The following is a 19,594-nucleotide window of genomic DNA, read 5'->3' as shown; positions in this document are numbered from 1 at the left end:
CTGGTTGACATGAAAAGCCGAGACGACCTGCGGGAAGAAATGCGGGTGCGGCCTCAGTTGCCACCTTGTCCCGATGGAACACCGTTATACGGGGGACCTACGACGAGGGGCGGCAGCTCTGATATGCGCCGAGCGGAAAGTGATCGCCACCAAGGAATGTGTCGTCTTCCAGGACAAGTAGAGGAGGAACACGTAGCCAGCGGCTCAAACGGGGGGACATGAGATGGGGACAGCACCAGTTGAGATTCCCGGAGAGGGGCTGCGGTGCGGACCTGGGAGGGTAAAGGCGCTTCCAGGGCCCCTTGAGGAATCTAGACACCATGGGTGCGAGAAGACCGAGCGGCTCCGTCCACTAACCCTGGGTGGAAGGTGGAGATGGCCGCTAAGTGAACGCGGGAGAGAGGACAGTGCCAGGCCTTGTTCCTGAGCGACCAAAGGTAATCTAAAACCACTGGGATGAAACATCGGTGGATGGAACGCTCCCGCGCATCAGCACGTAAAACGTTTCCATTTGGCTACGTATGTCGCTCTTGTAGATGGTTTTTCTACTTCCCAGAAGTTACCTGCCTCACTGGGGAAGAGCAATGTAACTCGTTACGGGTTAGTCCCACTCAGAAGCCAGCTGAGAGGAGCAGCGATGGAGGTCCGGGTGCAGAGGTGGCCGTGGTCCTGCGTGATCAGGGTCCAGCTGAAGAAGCAGGGGAACCGGGTTCGACTACGACAGGTCCAGCAATAGAGAGTTACCAATGCTGACGGGCCCATGCCGGAGCGATCAGAATCAAGCGGGCCCTGTCCCTGCGCGCCTTCAGAAAGGACCTCTGTGGACATAACGGGAACGGGGGGAACGCATAGAAGAGATGCGCTTCCCAGGGAATTTAGAAAGGCGTCTGCTATTAGAGCCCCCGCTCGCGGCCCTGGAAGAGCAGAACCATCAGCACTTCCTGTTCCTGCGTGTGCAAAGAGGTCCACATGGGGATGCCCCCACCGTTGCGAAGAGAGAGCAAGGGCGACGCTTCGGCGAAGGGACCATTTGTGGGAGCTTTGAAGGACCGGCTGAGAACGATCCGCCAGGGTATTTTCGAGCCACCCCAGCCAAGTAGGAAGCGATCATCGGTGAACCGAGTGGGCTATGCAAAAGTCCCACAGTTTCATTGCTTCCTGACAAAGAAGAGGAGATTTCGTTCCGCTTGCTTGTTCAGTGTAGTATACCGCCGTTTGTGTTGTCGATAAAGACTGAAACACAGTGGCCCTGGGATCTGAGACGATGGAACGCGAGACAAGCCAGGCGGACGCTCTCAACTCCCGGATGTTGATATGAGGGCGAGCCTCAGGGAGAGACCAGTGACCCTGGTCCTGAGGGTCCCCTAGGTGAGCCCCCATCCCAAGTCTGATGCATCCATCGTCAGGAACACGAGGCGCTGGGCTTGAGTGAAATGGAAGCCCCGCACATACGACAACTGATCTAGGCCACCTTGGAGAGAGAGGACGACGACTTGGGGCCATCGTGACCCACCGTGTCCAACGGGTGCCTGGCCGGACGGAGGCTGAGGGAATGAGCCAGGATTGCAGGGCCGGAGGCGGAGTCGGGCGTGCGCTGTGACGAAAGTGCAGGCTCGGCCAGTGGCCCAACACGTCAGGCAAGTGCGCAGGGAGGTCAGAGGTGCTGACTGTAGCCTGCGGCTTGATGGCTGACCAGCATATGGAACCGTGCGAAGAAGGACCGCCCTGGCTATAGTAGAGTTTAGAACGGTTCCAATAAACTCTATCCTCTGAAGTAGGGGATAGTGGACTTCTCCGCATTGAGCAACAGCCCGAGATTGGAGAAAAGGCAGCTGACACTCTGACGTGCTCCCGGACTCGATCCTGGAAGGTCCCCCGGAAGCCAGTCGTTTGAGGTAGGGGAACACGTGTACCCGACTGCGACGAAGAAAGGCGACGACTACAGCCATGCATTTGGTGAACACTCTCCGGGCCATGGAGTCCGAACACGGAAGACCGTGAATTGATAGTGCTGGCGCGCCCGACAATGAAGCGAAGGAACCTTCGATGGGGTGAAAGATGGATATATGAAAAATAGGCGTCCTGCATGTCGAGGGAGCGCCGTACCAGTCTCGGGGATCCAGGGAAGGAATAATGGGTCCCCAGGGAAACCATGCGGAACTTCAACTTGAGTGAGGTATCTGTTGAGTTCGCGGAGGTCTAGGATGGGTCGGAGACCTCCCTTGGGCTTTGGGATCAGAAAAGTAACGGGAGTAAGAACCCTGCCTGTCTCGTCCCCGGCACCTCCTCTACTGGTCCCCTTGTCGAGGAGCATTGGCAACTCTTGGAGGAGATTTGCTCGTGAGAGGTCCCTGAAGAGGGACGAGGAAGGGGGGCAGGAGGCGGAACGAAGCAAACTGCAGTGTGGTACCCAAGCCGCAGCGTGCGGAGGACCCCAACGATCTTTGTAGATATGCGAGGCCCATTGCCGGGAAGAAACGCGAGAGACGGTTGGAAAAGGGAGAGGAGATATCCACGAAAGAACTGGTACACACGCCCCCGGCCCGCACCTTCAAAAGGACGGTTCGGACCCGAGACGGCTTGGAGGACCTTGATTTTGCCCCTTGGTTGCAGATTGTCTGCGCCTGCCATTCTGTTGCATCTCCTGGCAAAGTCTGCCTTTGCCTTGGTTGCCGGAAGCCTGCCTTGTCGTTGCGGCCTGAACGGTCGACGCTGTGTACTGGCGTGTGCATGCCCTAGGCACGCATTAATGACCTATTGTCCGTGAAAGACTTTGTAGGCGATGGGTCTTGTCTCTTGTCAGAAACAGGCCCTGGCCCTCAAACGAAAGGCCCTGTATGTGTATGGAGTCCGGAGGAAGACCAGAAGACCCTGTAGCCAGGATGCGGCGCATAGTGGACTCTGGAGGCGAGAGTCCTGGCAGCTGAGTCTGCTGCGTCCAAAGACGCCTGCAGCGAAAGTGCGCCGCGACTCCTTCTGCCTTCGTCCAGTAGGCACTGAAACTCTTGTCGAGCATCTTGTTGGGAGAAAGCTCCTAAATTTCATCATCGCCGCACCTCCAGTGTGGTTAATGAGTAGCAGCTGAGCAGGGTTGTTGGTCTAGAACCCGCAGCTGTGAAACGCTCCTCCACTGCGCAGTAGACCTACGGCGAGCAGTCCCCTACGTCACGCCTCCCTAACTTGGGCCGAGCTTCTTGCCCATGCCGTTCCCTCTCATTCCACAGATGAACGACGAGGGAACATGGCTGCGATGCACATACACAGATTCGTATCCCTTCCGAGGACCCATATATTTGCGCTCCACACCCCGGCAGCGGGGAACGGAAGCCGGTCGACTGCAGATGTCAGTGACGTGCAGTTGCTATGGGCTTTGAAGGGAGCGGCGAACACGAGTGGGCGCATCTGCCCGAGAGTCTCATGACGACCGGTCTGCAACCTCGAGACCTCCTCAGCTTTGATGCTTTTTTCATTTTTTTTTTTTTTTTTTTTTTTTGTTGTTTTTGTGCAACGCGCCTGATGAGGAGATCCTGGTGTGCCCTGAGATTTTCTAAGCGGCGGGGGGGGGACCAGGTGGTTGTCGTCCCGCCACGCGCTTCATCTGCGAGGATGACGAGGAGACCTGGCAGAAAGTGGGTCAGATGGCGGTCAGGATGGACGGCGTGTCCTGGCACCCTGCGGGGGTTCAGTCTCGGCGGTGGACGACTGTTTCCTCTGGCAGTGATGGGGGGCGAAACAGTAGCCTCCAGAGCCCACGGCGTCTGAGCCAGACGGACGTTGGTGGAAATTGCTGAGGCCCCTGGCTTGCTGATATGCCCAGGGTGTTCAGAAGCCCACTGTTGCGGACCATGTTTCCTGGTGACCCTCAGGAAAGAGGCGGCGGCCTGTCAACGTCCAGTAGACACTGTCTGCCCATGTAAGAGACTGAACCCTGCGAAGAGGCCACGGGGCGGCGGAAACACGAGTAGTGCGAGTCCAGCGCCCCTTGATGTGACGCCCCCGCCCTCGTGCCGGGGAGCTAGGTGCCGTGAGCTGTACCTGGTGCGGGATCTGGACTGGACCTGCCACCAGCGCCACGCGGGGTGCCGGCTGAGGTCACCGGATCTTGGACCTTCGGTGCCGTGATTGGCTCCTCGAGTCGCGGAATGCCGCTAGCGGTTTGGCTGAGCCGAGCGGTGCCGGGAGTATCGGGACCACGTGGCGACGATCGGCGCCGCGAGTACGACGGTGCCCGGGGGGAGAGCGTGGTGCCAGGGACTGCGAGCAGGCGCCTTGCACCAGACCTCTCTGGGGATCGGGATCCGGTGTAATCCGTGACCGGGATCGTGCGACCGGAAATCCTGGGGACGGTGCTCGCCATTCGGGGGACGGCTCTGCATTGCGGGCCTTGGAAAGTACACCCGCACCGTTCGGTGCGGGGGTTGGACAGCCAGGCCTCCATCAAGGCAATAGGTCCCTTGCTGACGAGAACTGTCTCGGGCGTGGACGGACCTATGAGCTCTACCCCAATCTTGCGGGAGCTAAGAGGGATCGACCGACGGACCGCCGGGCCCAGAGTCAACGAAGCCCCTGGCATGGCCAGCGCGGCCGGCGTTCGCATCAGGTGCTCCTTCCAGGCTGCTTAGCCGGGGTAGAGGATGACGAGGGCCTCCTTCCCAGGAGCCGGTGCCGGAGCAAGGGTGGTGCCGCTGCGTTTTCGCGGTGCCGAAGATCCGGTGCCGGAGCCGCGCTCGTGCGAGGCGCAGGGGTGAAGTGCCGCTCTCAAGGAGCGTCCGGAGGCGCTGGGTCTCGCTCTCTTAGTCGCGCCGGAAGGCTTTGCAGATGCGGCACTTCTCCGAGACGTGTTTGATTCCCCAGCACTTTAAGCAGGCGCCTTTGGGGATCACTGGTGCAATCGGCTTTTTACAAGTCGAGCCACGCTTTGAATCCCGGCAAACCACGGCATCAGCCCGGCGCCGGCACGGGAGGAGGCTTAGTAGCCCCGCACCCGCTAACTAAACTAACTATTATATTACACGACCAAGAACTATAACTACTAAACTACATATACTAATTAAAGTAACTACAACAACTAAACACTAGAACTCTAACGATGAAACAAGAGAGCTAGGGACGTGGAGGTCAGCTACTGCCATCGCTCCACAGTTCCACAACGACAACGGCAGTAGAAGAGGAACTGTAGGAGCGGGCGGGCCCGGCAGGGTAGATATCACCCGCCATTTCGGCATGGCTTCTCTAGGGGGACCTGAGCCCGACCCACTGGAGTTGCATTAGTACCCACTGGAGTTGCTAGGGTAAAAGTTCTCCGACGAACGTGCACGCGTGGCGCATACACCTACTGGAATGGATATGAGCAAGCACTCGAAGAAGAACAATCGCTACCCGCCAATCTGGTGGTTAGTGTAGATGTACCCCTACTTTAAACTTGCCAAGCACATCAGATATAGCATATACTCAAATTATAATGTACATATCTCTGCTTTACAAAAACTTTTGCACATTTGCTCAATAATCTGTCCTCTGTGACACTATCATGATTGCTTTTTAATACTAAACTAAATATGACTCCAAAACAGTTACTTTTGATCTGAAATGCTCAAGGGCCATGCAGTAGTCCATCTTTTACATATTTATTCTTTTTAAACAACATACAAGTGTTTCAGTTTTTGAAACTGTCAAGCCAAATGAAGTGTGAATTTAACATTTATGGTACTCAGGTCATTTTTTTAAAAAGCCTGTATTATGAATGTAATGATTGCACATTCATAAATTCTTTTTAAAAGATCTTAACATTCGCTATCAGACATTTTGATGTTATCAAATATTGGTAATTTCAATGTTTTAAATAGATTTCAATATAAATGATGATAGATATACAAGTTTAGAAGACAGCTAAAAATCCATTTTGCAAGAAGCAGATGAATGACAACTTTACAATCTCAATTCTATGTACTTTTATGCTTAGGACTCATCTACCCTACAGTAAAAACTAGACATTAGACTTAGGCATGCCTGATTTGGATATAGGTGTACTAGACCTTTAGACAAGACCTGATATTGTTATCTAATAGGTTTTTCCATCTATATTTGGGGAAATTGTATTGTACCATTGATGTCCATTAACCACAGCACAGAACTATCCTAGCCCATGGCTCATCTTGTAGTACATAATATGCCAGGGGATCCCATACAAAGAAACCATTCATTCAGTTTAAGGGGGAAAGCATGATCATAAAACACACTTTACTGTGCCACAGATGGATGCTTACGTCAAAATTACCCACCACAAAGAAACATTTTAAGTGTTATTTAATGGCAAAAATGTTTATGCATTATCTATATAGGATCTTATACTGCAGCCATCATCATGGTATCCAAACACTTTACAAATTAAAGTGACATGAGAAGATCCCTGCGTTGCTCTCATTTCCTCAGAATTTTAAAGTGACTTTAGGGCTTCTTGGTTTGATTGGGGTATTTGTTCTTAAATGTGATATTGCTCAAGTTTTGGAAGGAAGCTGAAGACTTTCTATTTTATTTTGACTTGAAGATGTAGAGGTTCTTCGTCACTCTGATTTCTTATTGAGCCACATTCCACAGTTATAGGCCAGATGCCAAGAAAGCTTCCTCCTGGGCACGAAAATCACTACTTAAAAGAGCAAGGGGTTTTATTTGGAAATAAGGCGATTGTAGACATAACTTAAAAAAAATGCGTTGTTGGCTTTTCGTGCCTGGAGAGATTACACCAAGTGTGAACAGAGAACTGCTGTAGGTTCAGCTCATGGTTAAAACTCTAGGTAGACAGGTAACTGAACCTGATCTAGAATAGAAAAAGGAAAAGAAGAAAAGAAATTTGTTCTTGAGGCAAGCCCCATCCTTGTTTTCCTTATGTTTACCCACCTTGGAAACAACTGCACACCCTGTACACCCAAAATTGCCACTGCAGTTTAGATGCATTTGTATTTCCAAACAGGAGAGGTAACATGAAAGAAATTCACATGCCATGCCTGCATATCTATCGCAGGATAGAAGCCTATTAGGTAAGTTTTCTAAGATGACAATATTAATGATACAATCTTGTTTATATAAAACAAATACTTACTTGTATAATGCATTTCTAAATTCAGGAGTCATGAAAAGTGTTTGCAATAGGCTGTTCAAATAGCAAGTCATAGCTTGATTTACTAATCCCACATAGCCTAAAAAAAAAACACAAATAAGAGTGAGTTGGAAACACAAGGTAGTTTCCACACCTGACAGAAGAAAACTAATATGTAACTCACAAGAAAGAATGATTATAGAAGCAACATTAAAATGACCACATGCAGGTATGTCATTAAAACAACACATTTTTCACTATAAAAAAGTGAAGACATGACAAGAATTGTTGTCCTAATTATTGCTCAATCTGGGACAGCATTAAAGATGTACAGTTAAAAAAAGTCACTTGGCATTCAACCTCTCAAAATTTCCTTGAACCACATGAGTATATTTTAATGATATTGTAAAAGATAATTCATTAATATTAAACTAAACGTTCCAGGTTTACTAGGTAGTACTAACATGGGCACAAGTGAAGCTATAACCTAATTTTTTTTAAATGATTTACATCAAGAAGGTAATTTACACTTGAGACTGAAAAAAATCCACAGTTTGGTGTAATTAAAAGCAAAATAGCAATTTTAACTGTTGTAATGACTCCCTAAGCCATCATCTGTAAAGCACTTTGTGCTGATTAATAACAAAATCAACAGCCTTTATTGTCTGTCTCTCTCTAAGATGTTTAAACGTTACTCACCCCCTCCTGCTCCCCCCATAAAAAAATAGCAACAAACTACTACTAAATTCAGTAACAAGTTTAATTAGTTTCAAGAGAGATCGGGAGTGAAACATTTGCCTAAATTAAAAACCTATCTGAAGCGGCATTAAGGCCAGTTCTCTCCAAACCACGTAGCATGTATGGGACAAAGTAAAAATTCAATATATTGCTGCATACAGTGACATTGAAATTAATTTGGACATTTGCTTTTATGACATTTAATTCTGTATTCTGCAGCTTTAAGTGAAAAGGAATACTTAGGTACAGTTCCCTTTTCATAATACAAAAAGCAACCACCCTTTGCAATGAACGGGAGTTTTTGTGAAAAGAGTTCAAAATTGGAATATAAGCATTATATTGTATTTGTGCTCTTACTGTAGATTATTTATCTACCAAAACTGTATTTGGATAAAAAGACCTTTGTCTTCAGTTAGCACAATTTCTTGCCCCCACATAAAAAAAACAACATGGACCAGCAGGACTGCCATAACATGAATGTTTACATCCTATCAGTGTTGTGGTATTCAACACCAGAGGTCAGTAACAGGCCTAAATTCCAACTACTAATGAGAAAAGAAGATCTGTTCAGTCACAAGTCAAGAAAAGTTTCAAATATAACCTATAAAAGGACAACATATTACCACCATTTACCTTTACAGCATGATTTACACTACCAGCTGAACACACAGATGCATAAGAGGGAACAGATGTACTGTAATCTCACAAACAGTACTGTCAAAACCAAATTATAAATTGGGGTCTAGGGAAGGTGGAGTGTTGGGAGGAACAAGAAATTCAACAACAATTGTGGATTTAAACTTTAAAAGCACACTGGCACCAAGCAACCCCTCCCCAACCATCCACCAAAAAAAACAACCACCCTGCCTTTGAAGGAACATGTCTTCACATACATTGCAATCTTATTATAAACCAAGAAGGAGATACTTTTCTCCTTTTACCAAAGACAGATCTGGCAAGAACTATCAACAGTAGATAAAAACATTTTAATGGATTTAAAATAAATGGCTCTTTCCTCTTCAAAATAAATTAAGATCCTGCTTACTTAAGAAGAATTTTAATATTATTTTAAAATAATTAACACCTAGTCTCGCTTTATTAAACAGCTTAAAACAAAGTGGGACAAAACACCATACCTGTCTCTGATTTACTCAGGATAGAAGAGTATGAGTAGTTTTGACAGACATAATCATTGGTACAACCAACAGAGCCTTCTCTTGGCAGAGGGCCTATAAACCTCTCTTGATTACCATCATCTGTTGTACCTGATTCCTCCTAAAATATGAATAAATTGATTTTTATGTAAAAATTAATTTACTTAATTAACTTTTACAAAAGAAGTTAAAACTCACCTAATATATATCTCACACAAAAGAACCCATGTTAAAAGATCAGTTAGGTTGTAAAGTCAAACACTCAAAATTTATGAAATGCCTGATTTACAGTTGCTCTTGTAACCTTATTTCTGCTCCCTTGTGAGTCTATCCTGTGCACTTACTAAGGCAAGTATCCTGTGGAAACAACAGTATATGACTCTCTAGTTAAAGATTATTGTAATGCATACGCATATGAGGGGAAAAAATTAAGGTTGCACAAGTAACTGTTAATCAGGCATTTCCTAACATACAAGTGTTTGATTTTGCCAACTAAAGCAGTTTTGCAAACAAAAAGTGTTACTACATTTTTGTATGCAATTGCCAGGGTTAGATATGTGGATTTTGTTACTTTGGTTTTTTAAGGAAAGAACTAAACAAATTCTATTATGCACAACTGTAACAATTCCCCTGTTATCAGTAAGGTGTGAACCCTGAACCTGTAGTACCACAGCAAACTCTTCTACCATGGGAGTTTTGAGACTGGATCCTGTTCCATGTATGGAGCCCCCAAAGTAAAGTTTTTTTATTCCAACATTCTGCCAGAAATTTTCCTGATGAATACAAATGACAGTAGGGAAATGTTTATTTTTAACAGTTTGTCTCAACAAAAAAACAAAACAAAATTTCATGTGAAACAAGGCCCTAGCCAGAGGTCTTTCCCCATGCCAAATTTCAAAAGCTAGTTGGAAACAGAGACATCAGAGCTTCTGAAAAAAAGAAGTATAGTAGACAGTGTTGGCCAACTTAAATATAGGCTACCAGTTCTCCCTATTCAGAGATCCCCGTCATAACCTAGGCTCAAGGTTGAATAAGGATGACAACCAGTAAGAGCTCTTAACTATCTGTATGGCGATGGTTTAAGTTACATTCCATTTCTGTGGTTTAACTGTTAAGAAACTCAAATCATGGGAAGTTATTATATGTAGCTGTTGGTAACCCTTTAGTTTAATAAGTCTTTGTACAATTTGTATTCCTGTTTTTTAAATGCACCAATCCAACATTTTGGGCACATGTATACTTAAAACACAAAAACAATTTTTAAGAAACAGCAATTTGCCGGACAGTCCGCTATCCCATTTTCCTCCAAAAAAAATTGTCCAGTTTGGATTCAAATTCTGACTTTGGTCACAAAGAAATGAGTTTGAGGGTCTTATCCTGAACATATTTTCATACTGTAAAACCAATTTGGCACAAAAAACAATCTGCTTAAGAAAGCCTCAGCAGGTCAGGATAAGGAAACACTGACAGAGCAGCACACTAAATCTTTTATGTAGCTAGCCTACTCAATGCCTGGCTCATATAAACCATTGCTATTTTCACTTCCTTGGATTCTAAAATTCACTCAGCAGGAACTTTCAAACATTTTTTTGTGGCAGTCCACAAGTGACTGTAACAATCTTTATTGTGTTTAATCTGTTTTTTACAGAATAAATAAAAATGCAAGCCTACAAAACTGAAGATGTAGCTACACCTTTGCTGCTAAAGATCCTACTTTGTATGCAGAATTATCTTACACTCGGCTGGGACTGAGTCCGTACTGTTAAGACCTGTTTCTATACAATCAAAGTTTAGTTGATTATATAATATTGAACATAATTTGACAAGTATCATCAATCAGTAACAGAAAATAACATCCTATTTTTATCACTGGTATTTTTACTTCAGGGACACAAACAGGTAATACATGTAATTGAGTTGCATTGACGAAGTTTTTTTGAGAGACAGTATGACAAACAGGGCTAGAAAAACAACAATAATGTAATCTTGTCACAGGAATAAAGGCATAAACACATTTTATCTCTGGTAAAGCTTGAAAGGAATATAAATGTGGTGAATATATCAAATTTTGGCTTACCGACATTATATGAGGCTGTTCACCATCTTTATCTGTCAAACGTAGAAAATTTTTCTTCCCTACCTCAAAACGAGCATCAAGAATAGATTTATCACTGGTTTGATCCAAAGGAGTCTAAGAACAAAACGTCAGACACATTTATATGTAATCAAAGTTTTTCTGAACCAGTTCAGTAAGTTTTCTTCTAAATATATTGCTTCAAATAACTTATACTACAGTGAAAAAGAAAATAGCCTTGCCATCTACAAAATAAGCAGCTTTTTAGTATCAAACTTAGAGGAGTTCAGAAAGAACTACCACCAAGAGAAACCAGTGAATAAATCAAATCTTAATCAAAATATTTAATAAATATTTGCAAATTGGTCAGTTTATTCAGGAGCTGAACCACTAGTCATAGAATATCAGGGTTGGAAGGGACCTCAGGAGGTCATCTAGTCCAACTCCTTGCTCAAACCAGGACCAATCCCCAGACAGATTTTTGCCCCAGGTCCCTAAGTGGCCCCTTCAAGGACTGAACTCACAGCCTTGAGGTTAGCAGGCCAATGCTCAAACCACCGAGCTATCCCTTGATTTAGTTGTTGATGTTTCTTTTATTTAAACAAAAACAATACATCTGGAGAATAAGTGCAAGTGTGCGATTCAGATGATCATGTTAAAAACTTGTCAATTAGTTGTTCAGTAAGTGTTCCTTCTAGAATACAGCTGACACTACAAAATAGTCTAAACTAAATCAACAAAAACAAAAAGAAATTCAGATTTAAGTCTAGTAACATCATTAACTAGCTTGGCTGTGTTTGATTACAAATTTTTCCAGGTCTTAGGTCACTATAGGAACTAGAAGCAAGGGGAAGATTTGAAAACATCGGACAATACTGAAAACATTATGTAAGTACTGTTCTTCAAAACAAACTTCTACAAATGTTCATTTTATCGCCTAAATTTTTTTCCTTAAAAATAATAAATAAATAAATAAATAAATAAATAAATAAATTCTTGCATTACCATATCTGTGACATTGATTCCATTTCCCCAAACTAAATCAAAAGTTCCATTAACATAGCCCACTTTGGAGGCCACATCCTCAAACAGCCTTCTTAATGGAGTGGAAGCTGGCAGGTTTAAAGTGATACGTTCATGCACAGTCTTAGAATTGGTAGTATCCTGTATTATACACAGCACTCTAGGTTCATCAGCAGCACTTTCTATCTGAAATCAGAGCAAACAACTTATTCTTGAGGTTAAAAGGAGAGGTTTTTTAAAAACAATTCCTATATCGGTAAAGTAACAACACTCCAACTACAACAAATACATTTAGCTAATTTAAAATCTACAATTTTTATTTTAGAAGCATGGAAAATATAAAGTCAATGTTAAATGCCACAGCACGTGCTAGCTAAGGTTCTTCTGTAATTTCAGTTCTCATGCTAGCTAAATTATGGTAGAGCTTTTGTGTGCTAGAAACTCCTACCGATATCCTAACTAGTCTTTTCACAGTTATGCATGTATTTTTTACATATATTAGACAGTCAGTCATTAGAAACACAAACAAAAATCAGAGTTCTAAAGTACTAAAAATTAGGTATGTTTAAGAAAAATTACTGAACTTTACAATTAGAAAGCAAATAATAAAAGCAAGGATACTGGGTCAAGTGTACCTTGCTCACTTAATCAGTGTAGTTTAGGTTTAAACTTACTAACATCAGAGCATAGTAATTTTACATAGTATGTTTTGTAAAAATAATGAAGGAATATGAGAACTCAACAATTCTACTAAACCTTCGCTGAAAAATGTATGTAAATTATCAGATGTATTCAGTAGCAAAACGAAAGTTATCAAGGTTATAGTTCAGGTCTATTTGTCCCTGCATAATTAAGTTCTGCAATTTACAAAACACATTCCGACATTTTTCTATTATTAAAATGAAATAAGAGAAAAATTGGGACTCAACCATCATAGACAAACTTGTATCTGCAACTGTCTTGATCTTTCATTTTTAAATAAAATAAATAAATACATATACACACAGATTTAGTAGTAAATGATCCACATAATTGGCTTCACAATTGTGCTCTCTTTCTTTTATACTAAACTTGCTTTAGAGAATCTAGATAGCAGAAATCTTGTTAACAGGGAATGAGAACGTTTTGTTTGTTTGCCTGTTTCTGGGGAGTCAGAGGGTAGAGAAATAATTGCCTAACAGAGCCATCCCGAAGTTCTAGCCATGAGACAAGTGGCTCACCACCTTATTGATTCTTAAGATAGTAAAACAGAAGATCTGCAACAATCTTGAGGGCTGGCTTTAAAACTTCTGAACCTTCAAGAGAATCATTCTTTTGTAAAACTCACTATAAAATGAGTTTGGACAGGAATTATATGCTGAATGACTTGAAGGGACCTCAGGAGGTCCCCTAGTCCAACACCCGGCTCAAAGCACGACCAATTCCCAACTAAATCATCCTGGCCAGGGCTTTGTCAAGCCTGATCTTAAAAATCTCTAAGGAAAGAGATTCCACCACCTCCCTAGGTAACCCATTCCAGAACTTCACCACCCATCTAGTGAAAAAGTTTTTCCTAATATCCAACCTAAACCTCCCCCACTACAACTTGAGACCATTACTCCTTGTTCTGTCATCTGCCACCACTGAGAACAACCTAGCTCCATCCTCTTTGGAATCCCCTTTCAGGTAGCTGAAAGCAGCTATCAAATTCCACCTCATTCTTCTCTTCTGCAGACTATATAATCCAGTACCCCTCATGCCTCTCCTCATATAAGTCCACGCTTGCTCCATGCCCCCTAAGTTCATTTTTGTTTGTCCTCCGAGCTGGACTCTTCTCCAATTTTTCCACATCCCTTCTTGTAGTGTGGGGCCCAAAACTGCGATACAAGTACTCCAGATAAGGCCTCACCAATGTTGAATAGAGGGGACTGATCCACGTCCTTGATCTGCTGGCAATGCCCCTACTTATACAGCCCAAAATGCCGTTAGCCTTCTTGGCAACAAGGGCACACTGTTGACTCATATCCAGCTTCTCAGAATCCACTGTAACCCTAGGTCCTTTTCTGCAGAACTGCTGCTAGCCATTTGGTCCCTAGTCTGTAGCAGTGCGATGGGTTCTTCCTCATCCTAAGTGCAGGACTCTGCACTTGTCCTTGTTTGAACCTCATTCAGATTTCTTTTGGCCCAATCCTCTAATTTGTCTAGGTCCCGTCTGTACCCTATCCTCCTACCCTCCAGCAGGCCTATGCTTTACCACTCCTCCCAGTTTAGATGTCATGCTGCAAACTTGCTGAAGGGTGCTCACCCTGAGCACCCTCCCCCTGTCCATGCATCCATCCCTCCAGATCATTAATGAAGATATTGATCATCCCTAACTTGGCCCCAGGACCGACCCTTGAGGGCACTCCCACTTGATGACCAGCTGCCAACTAGACATGGAGCCATTGATCACTTGTGGCACTCCTTGAGCCCAACTGACGGGATCTAGCCAGCTTTCTATCCACCTTATAGTCCATTCATCCAGCCCATACTCTCTTTTAACTTGCTGGCAAGAATAACTGGTGGGAGACAGTATCAAAAAGCTTTGCTAAAGTCAAGGAATAAACACATCCACTGCTTTCCCTCATCCACAGAGTACAGTTATCTCATTGTTAGAAGGCAATTAGGTTAGTTCCAGGCATGACTTGCCCTTGGTGAATCCATGCCTGACTGTCCTGATCACTTTCGCTCTTCTCAAAGTGCTCAGAATTGATTCCTTGAGGACCTACTCCCATGATGTTTTTCCAGGACTGAAGGAAGAGGCCTGACTGGCCTGTAGTTCCCCAGATCTCCTCCTTCCCTTTTTTTAAAGATGGGCACTACATTAGCCTTTTCCAGTCAATCCGGGACCTGCCTCTGATCACCATGAGTTTTCAAAGAATAATGGCAATGGCTCTGCAATCACATATCTGCCAACTCACTCCTTTAGCACCCTCAGATGCAGTGCATCCGGCTCCATGGACTTGTGCTTATTCAGCTTTTCTAAATAGTCCTGAACCACTTCTTTCTCCACAGAGGGTTGGTCACCTCCTCCCCATACTGTGCTGCCCAGTGCAGTAGTCTAGAAGCTGACCTTGTTCGTGAAGACAGAGGCAAAAAAAGCATTGAATACATTAGCTTTTTCCACATCCTCTGTCACTAAGTTGTCTCTCCCATTCAGTAAAGGGCCCACACTTTCCCTGACCACCTCCTTGTTGCCAACATAACTGTAGAAACCCTTCTTGTTACTCTTAACATCCCTTGATAGCTGCAACTCCAAGTGTGATTTGGCCTTCCTGATTTCACTCCTGCATGCCTGAGCAATATTTTTATACTCCTCCCTGGTCATTTGTCCAAGCTTCCACTTCTTGCAAGCTTCTTTTCTATGTTTAAAATCAGCAAGGATTTCACTGTTAAGCCAAGCTGGTCGCCTGTCATATTTACTATTCTTTCTACACATCAAGGTGGTTTGTTCCTGCAACCTCAATAAGGATTCTTTAAAATACAGCCAGCTCTCCTGACTCCTTTCCCCCTCATGTTATTCTCCCAGGGGATCCTGCCTATTAGTTCCCTGAGGGAGTCAAAGTCTGCTTTTCTGAAGTCCAGGGTCCATATTTTGCTGCTCTCCTTTCTTCCTTGTGTCAAGATCCTGAACTCAATCATCTCATGGTCACTGCGTCCCAAGTTCCCATCCACTTTTGCTTCCCCTACTATAATCTTCCCTATTTGTGAGCAGCAGGTCAAGAAGAGGTCTGCCCCTAGTTGGTTCCTCCAGCATTTGCACCAGAAAGTTGTCCCTACACTTTACAAAAACTTCCTAGATTGTCTGTGCACTGCTGCATTGCTCTCCCAGCAGATATCGGGGTGACTGAAGTCCCCTAAGAGAATCAGGGCCTGTGATCTAGTAACTTCTGTTAGTTGCCTGAGTAAATCATCTTGGCTAAAGAAAGCTATTAGTACATATTTCTCTAGGCACCATTTTATCTCTGATAAAACAGGAGAAAAAACAAATCTTGAACTAGAGAAGAGCAAGAAAACTAAACGGAGAAGTGGGGGGGGGGTGTCAAAAAGGCCCCAAAGTACAAAGGAAAGGACATTTTCCAATGTTGTGTTTCCAGGGCCGGTGCAACCATTAGGAAAAATAGGCGGCTGCCTAGAGAGCCAAAATTTGAGGGCGCCAAAATGTCTGGGATGCTCACTCGGTGCTACGGCTCTGATCAGCTCCGGCCAGCTGGGAAGTGATGTTATTCCTCCTTTGGCCACTGGAGGCGCTGCGCTGCTCCCTGCTGCTCTGGCTCTTCCCCAGGCCCCCGCCCCTGCTCAGTCCCGCCTTGGCCCCACTCCCTGAGCACTGCAGCAGGGCCGGGCCTGCACTCACCGGTGGCGGGGAAGTGCAGAGACCCAGACCCAGCCGCGCTTCCGGTGAGTGCTGGGGGTGGTTCCCCTCTGCCCTCACAGCCAGCCCTCTCCCAGAGCCCCTCCCCCGCAAGGACTCTCCCCCTGCAGAGGCCAGGGGCACCACACCCGCTCTGTGGGGCATAAGGCCCCATATTATCTAGGGACGGCCCTGATACCCGCCACCCTGCCCACAGCCAGCCCCTGCTGCACCCCCTGCCCATAGCCAGCCCCGCACCCCGTCTCCAGCCAGCCCCTGCTGCACCCTCTGCCCTGCCTCCAGCCCTGCATCCTCTGTCTACAGCCAGCCCCTGCCACACCTTCTTCCCCTGCTTCCAGCCAGGCCTGCCATCCCCTTGTCTCCAGCCAACCCCTGCCGCACCCTCCTGCCCGAAGCCAGCCAGCCCCACACTCTGTCAGGTTGTTCATTTATTTTCACTAAATATGTAGACTAAATGAAATTAATACATTTTCAAGTTGAATGTGTATTAATTCTAACAAACAATGCCATATTATGCAGTATTCATTTTTGAAATTTTATAATCGATGCTCAGGGGGGACGGGGAGGGGTGGAGGGCACATGGTGGAAGTTTTGCATAGGGCGCCAAGTATCCTTGCACTGGCCCTGTGTGTTTCAATAACAGTTACTGCATAAGAAGTGGAAAGCCAAAGATCCACTGAAACACTAAAATTAATCCCCTCAAAAATTATTTCTAAGTTTTGGACTTCCAGAGTATTAAGGAACAAATCATATTTAAAAATACAGACCATACTAGAGTCAGGGATGTGTGGAGAGGATAAGAATCTCTAAAGTAACCAGTCTTCTGAATTTGTAAAGTGGAAAGCACAAGACCTTGCAAATTCATGTCAAGACGACCAGATGTCTGCCCACTACAGAACAAGCACATTGGTCTCAAAGGCCAACAGATTCATGCTGCAATATTGCCAATTTTGGTGGATGAAGATTTGCAGGTAAACAAGAATCATACTCAGGCTGAATTTATAATCTATGACTTAAAATCATCTCCCAGAGAACAGTCCTCTCCTGTCAGATGGAGAGCTACAGGCAAGACCTGATAAATAATTCTATTTCCACACAAACAGCATTGTAATACATGAAAGTGAGAAACACAGAAGCAACTGATGTAGTATATCACAGCTGTCCTCTCTGTGAAGAGGGTCTATATATACCACTGAGCCTTATACGAAGGACGGAGGCTTGTAGCAACAGCCAGAGTGCCTGAAAACACACAATGCCAATATGAATACTAGAGACCTTAAATGCTGAAGTGATTTTTGTAGCCTTCTCCAAATAAATGTTTAAGGCATCTATCTAAATCATTTAAATAAAGCAATAAGACTAAGCAATACTTCTACATTAAGTGGGCTCACTTTCCATTGTGAATTTTCTCAGATTAGAAATCAAGCTTCTCATAGTCTGTAGGCATGCCGGACGCATTCTTCAATGCAGAACACTTCACAGGAAAACATGCTCTTCAGAGGCAGAAGGCATATTTTCCAGCAAATCTGCAATACTTTATTCATTTCATCCTTTCTGGAAAATGCCAATCTTATGGACTGAACTCTCTGAGGAGGAGAAAGCAGACTGCAACTGTACTGGAATGTAAACTACACACAACAGAAATAGTAAAGGAGTTCAGCAGAATACCAGTTTTTCACAGATTGTGGGAGATAAAGCAATATCAGGAGAACAGAACACAGAACAGGATTGCTATTCTGGAGAACAATCCCGATCCAACTGATTTATGCTACTCTGAGATACAGCTCTCTTCACTTCACTGCATCAGCTGGTCCACATTCATCTAACTGGTAGGCTCAGTGTGGTATGAGGCATAAGGGATCATGTGACTTCCCTAAGGGACAGTGACAGGCTACCATGTACCACAGAGCACCACGGGACCAAACTGTATAGCAGCACTGATTTAATCTAATTCCATGAAAAAAACCCTCACCGTCCATTCCTCCTCTTCTCCCCAAGGTTCATCCTTGAAAACAATGACTTCAGATTTAATAATTTTCAGTCGTGATTGTTTTTAGGAAGGGTTTTATCCACTATGTTCTCTAAGCACCAGCACCACACTCTGAACCTTGACTGCCACAATGTCCAAGCTGTCAGTTACAGAACTTTCTCTCACTGTGTACAGGGAGGAGAGCAGGCTTGCAGCCTGCTTCAGTAGCTCATCTCCCTGACATCCTTGGCCTTAGCTGATGTTCTACAAGCAGCCCAGCTTACATTTATGAGTTCTAACTCCATGGAATAGGACAGAGAGCACACACTGTTATCCAATTAACTCCCGCTTGTAGGAAAAGCTGAAGATCAAGAGCCAGCTGGTGGTATTAATAGTGTTAAACAACTAGAAAAATATAGGCTAACAAACTGAGCTTCAGTAATTTCTGTGCTAATGTCTTTGGGTATGTTGCAACACATGGTTAAAAGTGATGACCAATCACAGGCAGAGTGTCAGGAGTAGAGCTACTAATTCCACTCTACAGTTCACCAGCTGAGAGTCGTCTTCTTGTTACTCCCATCTGTGCCCCCCACAATAACCCGCAGGACAGGCTCCTGGCCATTCTCCAACCCACAACTTGCCCCTTTCCACACTATCTACCTCTGAGGCACCACACTTGGTTCACTGGCAGACTGAAAGTAGCAACTAGCAAAGCACAGTTGGTTCTCTTGCAGAGGACCCAAGTCAGGGGGCACTACGGGTGGCTCAGGGAGTTCAGAGTATAACACATCAATCCCAAATTGGTGTTTGAGGGTGCATAAAAATAAATTCTATTCTATTCTATTCATGACGACAAGTACTTATTACTTTAAGCTGCACGCTTTTAGATGGCCGGGTTGAGCAAACAGCGTAGTTCTCCTTCAAGTTTGTGGACAAGTTATAAAGCATACGGAGCCGCAAGTCTCTAATTTATTGTTAGATATAGGATCCTATGTGATTGAGGCAGTATTTACAACCCATGCTTTTAAATTTTAATCAATCCAATTAAACTGTTTCAAACTATCAGAGACATACTCGTATTTCTTGATGGTGGTAAAAACAAAACACAAAAAAAGCTAAATACTCATAACGGACAATATACAATTAA

At 44.6% G+C, this 19,594-nt stretch overlaps 1 protein-coding gene across 5 annotated transcripts in view; it reads right to left on the bottom strand.

Annotated features, from left to right (window-relative positions):
- USP47 (ubiquitin specific peptidase 47) overlaps positions 1 to 19,594 on the bottom strand; it is a 107,089-nt gene that overhangs the window by 68,577 nt on the left and 18,918 nt on the right. For all 5 annotated transcript variants that reach the window (XM_032791788.2, XM_032791785.2, XM_032791786.2 and 2 more), the window contains 4 exons: positions 12,068 to 12,271; positions 11,066 to 11,179; positions 8,971 to 9,109; positions 7,100 to 7,196 (listed from right to left, as the gene is read on the bottom strand). In XM_032791788.2, coding sequence (XP_032647679.1) covers positions 7,100 to 7,196; positions 8,971 to 9,109; positions 11,066 to 11,179; positions 12,068 to 12,271 — 554 coding nt within the window. The remainder of the gene's footprint in view (positions 1 to 7,099; positions 7,197 to 8,970; positions 9,110 to 11,065; positions 11,180 to 12,067; positions 12,272 to 19,594) is intronic.

The sequence above is a fragment of the Chelonoidis abingdonii genome, chromosome 4 (assembly GCF_003597395.2).
Source record: "Chelonoidis abingdonii isolate Lonesome George chromosome 4, CheloAbing_2.0, whole genome shotgun sequence".
NCBI classification, from domain to species: Eukaryota; Metazoa; Chordata; order Testudines; family Testudinidae; genus Chelonoidis; species Chelonoidis abingdonii.
This window is presented reverse-complemented; position numbering and strand designations above follow the sequence as displayed.